The 7,447-nt window shown below is 39.7% G+C and overlaps 1 protein-coding gene across 1 annotated transcript in view; it reads right to left on the bottom strand.

The window, feature by feature from the left end:
• The window catches only part of skib (v-ski avian sarcoma viral oncogene homolog b), a 44,053-nt gene that overhangs the window by 3,039 nt on the left and 33,567 nt on the right, over positions 1-7,447 (bottom strand). The window contains exons 2-6 of the mRNA XM_024270380.2: positions 4,520-4,633; positions 2,039-2,136; positions 1,745-1,956; positions 1,219-1,493; positions 914-1,144 (exon numbers count right to left, since the gene is read on the bottom strand). Of these exons, the coding sequence (XP_024126148.1) occupies positions 914-1,144; positions 1,219-1,493; positions 1,745-1,956; positions 2,039-2,136; positions 4,520-4,633 (930 nt within the window). The remainder of the gene's footprint in view (positions 1-913; positions 1,145-1,218; positions 1,494-1,744; positions 1,957-2,038; positions 2,137-4,519; positions 4,634-7,447) is intronic.

Here is a 7,447-nt window from a genome sequence, read left to right as displayed (position 1 = left end):
TTTTCATCATTACAACACAGTGCAGTCACAAATTGATGTTGTGAAATGTTCATATTCGATTTTCACTTTGTGAAACCAGTGACAAACAAAAGCAAAGTAGTGAGAATGGTGTCCAAATTTCTTTTAAAATCCAGGGCACTCTATAGTCCTGCACGATATACAGGGCTGCATGGCGCCCTAGGCGAAAAGGGATTTTTCCCCGCAACACCATCCGGAACAGTAACAATGTAACTGCCTGGAACATGTAGCAATAAGAATTTATTCTAATTCTCCAAACTTATATAAGCACCTATGATTATTCAAAAAAAAAAAAACACCCAAAGCTGGCCTTAAATTGGAGACCTTCATAGCAGTAGGAAGGACCTCTGCTAACCTGCATGACCAACCTACAGGTTTAGATGTAGGAAAAAAAATCCAAAATTGAGAGTATTTTTCAACCTTCTATTTTTTCTTCCTCCCTTTCTGGCGCCCCCTGGATGTCCTTCAGCCTTTGCCTAAACTTCCTATGCTACGGGCCGCCTCTGACTCCATAGATTTTTAATAGTTAGAGATAGAATTTGGACATAGCCATAGTTTCTACAGAACTGTAGGAGTTCATTAAAAATGAGCCTGAGTTGGTGGGCGGCACTGTTGCTGTGGAGTAAACCCACCCACTTCCCATCATCCATCTGTCTACAGGTATCTTATGGCACATCACATCCCGACCGGAGCAGAGTGCTTGTAGTTTGTCATAGTGGTTGTACCTACAATCTTTTAACACTTTTCAGAAATATAATTTTTAGCCCTGATTTCTTTGTAAAAATGTTGTTCTTGATCAAAAAATGCCACAAGAACACGCTAAAAAGTTTCATCGGAGTGGGTCTTTAATTGGTGTCAATAGTAAATAAGCTAGACGGTGGGTTTGGCGTCGTACCTGACTGGAGTACTTGATCTGGAGACTCTCGGCCTCACAGCCTTTGTCACAAACTCGCAGCTTTGTCTCTTTCTCCAGCTCTCTCTTCAGCCGCCCACACGAATCCTCCGCCTCTCTCATCTTCCGCTCAAATTCCACGCGGAGGCGCTCGATCTCCTTACGCAGGTTGCGCTTGGCCTCAATGGCATCACGAAGACGACCCTTTTTAGCTACTCTCACAAACTCCAGCTCCTGAAATGATTGGATATGTCACATGAGTAAAACTTCCCCAAAAGTAAATAACTTTGAAATATAGATAGCAGTACCTGCTGAAGGCTGCGCTTAGCTTGCAAAGCAGCTGCCAACTTCTCTTCCTGCTTCACCCTCATCCTGACGATCTCCTGCAGGACTTTTTCCCGGGCCTCTTTGGTCTCCAGTCCACCGTACAGCATCTGCCTCATGGCGTCCATCTCCGGAGAAAGACTCCCCGGCAGCCAGGAGGGTCTGTCCGGAGCTCGGGCACCGCTTTGAGGAGACAGACTCTGAGAGGCGCTGTTGCAGATGGAGGGAGGTGAGGATAGGGAGGAGGCTGGCACTGGACCTGAGGGAAAGATAATCCAAATTAGGATTTAAACAGTAAAATAAAAAGCTGCAAAAATAAAGCTGAAAATAAAATACTCAAACAGCTGTAGTACCAAAATCTGACCACCAGATGGCGCACCTGAACAATAAACCCCCTCAACATCCTCCTTTTCCATTTCAAGTAGTGATAACTTGGTGTTTTCCATGTACTTAATACTATGTGAATCACTGGTTCGTTTTCTGACTGTCGCAGAAATGTCTGGCACTTACTCTCATCACAATCATCCACATCGATCTCTCCATCTGTGTCGATATCGTCAGCTCGATCTGTGCTGACAGAATGGCTCGGCTTTGCTGAAGGTTGTGTGTCACTGTTATGGATGGATTTCGCTGCAGGCCCCCTGACAGGAGCGTGGCTGTCTTTGAGATGGAGCAGCGCCGCCACAGGAGCCGCTGCAGGCCCCTCATTCTTTGAGTACGACCTGTAAACAGCACACAGTTAGAATTACCAGAAACAAAAAGGCCTCATATCTTACAGATGTTTGTTTTGTGTGGAGAACGTACTTCTCGCCCTGAGCAGCTGGTTTCTCTTTTTCTGCCACTTTAGGAGACCAGGGACGGAAAGCAGAGGGCCTCTGCTTCAGCTGGACCTGCTTCAGATCCTGAGGCAACAAACAACAACAACAAGCTCAGACACACTCATTAAACTACCATTAGAACATTAAATATGCCCTGACGAAAGCATTAACAGTCCTGTAAAACAGGAGCAAATGATAGGAGGTCATGCCACAGTCATGTGGAGAACATGCTGCTTTACAGTTGAGGAGATCAATTTCATTTTTTAAACACTAATATATAATTTTCTTGTCCAGACTTAAATGTCCAACTTTTTGGATTTTCTCAATTCAAATGTTTAAAGTATTAGTATTTATATACCAAAAAGAAAACCTTTTCTGTATAAATTACAATTTCAGTGAAGTTGAAACTTATTTTTTTATTTTTTAGGCTGTTCTGATATTTATTAGGGGATCCTTTTTATTTTGCTTACTCATTTCAGCAATGCTAAGAATGTCCTGCTTCACAGATGAGTTCAGTGACTTATTGTGGACTCACTGACTGCAACACAAACCCAAATAATCTTCACTTCAAACCAATGGAGAACATTTTATACGGGGAGGCAGGAAGGGGGCAGACAACTTTGGAAGGGGGGCAAATGAAAACAGCATAGTTAGACGGCCATTACAAATGAAAAATACTAATTCTTTTATATATTTAACGCTTCTTTAACCCTTATAAAGCTTATATTGATGATTTCTTAATTAATTAATTAATTAATTAATTTGGGGGCTTTTTGCTGGAGGGGCAGCTTCCCCCTTTTCCCCCCCTGTAGCTCCACCCTAGTACGTTCTGGTAGAAATACATCCGATTTGGTCTCATTTCTCGAGAAAAAAACAAGTTTGAATGGTCTTTTTTTTAGATACAAACCCAAACAGTGATGACGTGTTCTTCTAGGGCAAACAAGTTTTCCCAAAAAGGGCTGCATGGTTACGTGGTGGTTTACCATCGGTTTACAGCTAGAAGCTCCTAGTGACCTCTTAGCAAAAAGTAGAACACTGGAGGTTCATTTTATTAACCCTAGAGCACTATCGCAGGGTGATTTTTACCCCAGCAAAAGTATTTACATGATTTTGAGTATGTTGTATATTTCTGAGTGTCAAGGTTCCCAGGGTAATGTCTTAAATGTCCAAGGAATGGATGGAGCAAAATGTTTTTATTTTTTTGTTCTCAAATTGCTATGATTTTAGGATCTTCCTATGTTTTTATTTTCCTTTTGTTACTTATATCACAGTTGAAAATAAAATAAATCTACTCTAATTTATCATATGTTTTCATATTTTGATCGATTTTTATAACAAATGCTTTTTATTAGGTATACTATATCGGGTAAAAATTACCCGGCAAAAGTGATGGAGTAAATTTTTATAGCAAAAGTGTTCTAAGGTTAACCATATTTGAGTATTGGTATAGGTAGAATGCTACAAACCATGACGGTGTAGTATATAATGTATAATAAATGAATACTTTTAAGACTAGATTGGAACATTTTAAATTTACAACATTTAAATAGAACAGACTGGGCAATGTTCGAATCCCTTTCCTACTCACATGTGTCCACATGTATCCAAACGTACAGTTTTGAGGCAGTTCAAACCAGGAAAACAAAGACGTTAATGGATATATTTGTCTGCAAGTGGATGCTTCAGAATTTTCAATTGTTAAATCCCAAACCTGAGCTTTTTCAAACTTAATCTGCTCCTGATTCAACCCGATTTGAATGAAGAAATACTCAGTTTTAATCCTAAATTAATTGATATATGACCTCCATCATGAGAAAAATGGACATGTTGAAAACACGATTTTCATTGGAGTATGTAGAAAATAAATATAAATTAAAAAAATATATAAAAATAAATAAATTGACTACTTTTTGCTAAGGGACCACCTATGGCCGTACACAGAACTGAATGATCCACATTACACTGACCACATACGTACAACATCAAACATGCTAAAAGCTTTGCTTTTTGTCAGTTTCATCTGTGCAGCAATTTGTGAAATTGCTGCACAGATTGTGTCACCATGACACTGCAACACCTGTTTTCTAATAAAGTCTCGCCTTGGCATTGCAAAAGGACAAACCAGACGAACAACTATCCGGCTGCTTCAAAGAGCAGATTTCTTGATTAGTTTATCTAGTGAGTTTGATCAGAAGCACCTGCCTGCTTTAAAGCCAATTGAGCCATTTAAGAACACAGTTTTACAGCTGGATTTTATGTTAATTTTTGGTAAATTAATAACATTTTATTTGTGAAGTGTTGTATTTTATCTGAACCTTTACCAGAAGGTTTCTAGCATGATAAATTTGAAACATGCTCCTTTTTTTCCACATGACTACACTGAATCTTGGCTTTTACGTCATGTTTTATCTTTTGTTATCACATCGCTTCCAATTTCCTACAGCGACAAATACTAAAGAGCACAAACCTTCTGTGCAGACTTCGACAGTGACTGTAACCAATGGGGTTTCCTGTCGCCGTCAGCTGATGGAGACTGTAATTTGTCAAACTTGCGTCTCTTGGTGGGGATTGGGCTGGAAGACTGCAAAGAGAAGAGAGAAAAAGGTTCAGTGCCGATATCCTTGTGGAGGGAAAAAAAGTGCAAAAATCCAACCACAAAAGGATGGAGAAAAAAATTCAAGAGCCTGCAATTTCAAAAAATGTTTCTGTAGATGTCATTACTCAAAGGCAAGATGTGGATTTGTCAGAATATGAAGGGATTTATTTCTGGAGCCAAAAGGTCACGGAAAAGAAGAAAATAATAAAAAAAAGTAACAAAGGGATGGAAGATGTCTGTGTAAGCATTCATTTTCTTAGTTTGGCGTTTGTGTGTGTTTGAGCAGGGCTCTGAGCTGAGCAGACACTCAAGCTGGTCTGGCTGGCAGCCAATAGGGATACATTGCTCCCTGCCAGGGAGAAGAGGCGCCGTCAGGTGGAGCAGATCGACTCAACGAACCACAGAAATAGAGCAATCCACAGACAGACGCAGACAGAGGGGAAGACAAATTAAAGTAATTACTCTTAGATCTGACAGAGGACGGAGGCAGAACTGTTGTGAAACTGTCTCACGTCAGTGCAGTCGCATCCAATTTAGTGGCATTTCTGAATATCGGTGTCATTATTGGTGCAAAACTGTGAATCCCACGAGACATATTTTACGTCTGCGGCAAGTTGAAGAGGCGAGGGTTGAGATAGCGAGCCTCCTCAGCCCTCAGGTCTGCACTTGTCAGACAGAGGATATGTTTACCTAGTCAGGCACAGAAGCCAGCACAGACCTGCCTGTTGCTCCCTTAGTCACTACAATGACATCCTGCCTGCAGGAGCGGCTTACACTCCCATCTCCTCCTGCGTGATTCAAGACAAATGATTAGCTGCTCAATGAAAAACACTTATACCTGCACGCATTTGTGAAATCCCAACCACTGTGTTGGTGTAATCGCCTAAATGTGGGATTTACCAGTAAACTACATTTAAGGAGAAGCCGGGCGGGCAATGAATCATGTCTCACAGATTTTCTACATAAAGCCAGACTCTACATGTGTGTTTGCTCACGCAGCTATGACTGGGATGTGTGGGAAAGAGGGTGGGTGAAGGGATCAGTGTGGATACGTGTGCCTGTGTGTGGGATGGTATGAGTATTTGTACTGTAGGAGAGTCTACGTGTGTGTTTAGGGGAAAACGCATGCCTGAAATGCATATCTGGGAAAAAAAAGAAAAAAAAGGAGCCACAACTAATGATAAATAACAACTTATCATTGTTATGGTTGTATATTTTTTAGTAGGGCTGCCACGATTTGTTGATTAGACTAATTTAATAGTCGATGAGTAATTTTTTTTTAAATCTCAAAATTACGGTGCACGCTTTCTAATGCCATTATCTTTGACACACATGTGCAGTAGTGCTAATGCAGGTCATGTTACAGGAAGTTATAGGGAGACTCAGGTACCATAACAAGACGCCAACGGAGCTTGAAAGTGTGAAACTTGAAAAAAATAAAATAAAGACAAAAGTGACCAAATGAAGCACGTTGTGACTGACGCTGAAGAGGGATCGTTGTGTAGTTAAGCTAAGCTAAGCTAACATTAGCGCAAACAGAAAGCGAGTTTATTAGCCACATGTTTACTGTGCTTCCGTCCCAGGGGTGTCAAACTCAATCGCACAAGGGGCCAAGATCCAAAACACACGTTAGGTCTCGGGCTGAACAGGATAAATATTTATTGAACACACTAAAACAGATTTTTTAAAACCGTAACTTTAACATAATTGTGAACTAGATGTATAGCATTACCTGCGATAGAGCTAGAGCTAGAATGAATGCTGTAAGCTGAATTTGGCCACTGAAGATGTTAGTGCTGATGCTGAAATTGATAGATAAAAATGCTAAAGCTAATAACTGAAAATGCTGAAGCTGATAGCTGAAAATGCTGAAGCAGATAACTAAAAAACGCTGAGACTGTTAGCTAAAAACGCTGAAGCTAATAGCTAGAAACGCAGAAGCTAATAGCTAAAAACGCTGAAGCTAATTGCTAAAATGCTGAAGCTGATAGCTGAAACTGCTGAAGCAGATAACTAAAAACCGCTGAGACTGATAGTTAAAAACGCTGAAGCTAATAGCTAAAAATGCTGAAGCTAATTGCTAAAAATGCTGAAGCTAATTATTAAAAATTCTGAAGCTAATAGCTAAAAACGCTGAGCCTGATAGCTGAAATCACTGAAGCTGATAACCAGCTAAAACATTAGCTAAATGCCAAATTGGCCTGTTGCATAAAAATAGCTAAATTTCAAATTTTTCTAGAAAACTGAAAAAAAAGCTTAAATTAGCCAAAACAGCTAGTGTGTAATATTCACCTAACTGCAAAACAACCTAAAAAAACTTAGCCAAAATTAGTCAAAACAGCTAGCATCTAGCTGAAATATTAGCTACACTCCAAAATCGACAAAATATCTTAACAAATGCCAAAACAGTAAAAAAAAAGCTGGCAGAATGCCAATTTTTAAGACTTTAAAACTGCAACTTTTTAACTTTTTTGAATAATGAATAAAAGGCAGAAGTATTATTCCAGAAGAAATCCACTTTAACCTTAAAATAACTTTCAAAATTTTATTCTCCATAAAAATATATTTTGTCAAATTTATACAAGTCAGAAATAAGCACAAGATAACATCAGGTCATTAATAACAATAAAATAAAATGATCTGGAGGGCCGGATAGAATTACCCGGAGGGCCGGATCCGGCCCCTGGGCCTCGACTTTGACACTTGTACTAAACCCCATTGGAGCGAAATTTCTCTGCTGAAGGGAACATCTGCTCATTAAAGGTTTAATAAATAATCGTCTTTATTTTTAGTTAGCAT

Source organism: Oryzias melastigma, linkage group LG5 (genome assembly GCF_002922805.2).
Source record: "Oryzias melastigma strain HK-1 linkage group LG5, ASM292280v2, whole genome shotgun sequence".
Classification (NCBI taxonomy): domain Eukaryota; kingdom Metazoa; phylum Chordata; class Actinopteri; order Beloniformes; family Adrianichthyidae; genus Oryzias; species Oryzias melastigma.
This window is presented reverse-complemented; position numbering and strand designations above follow the sequence as displayed.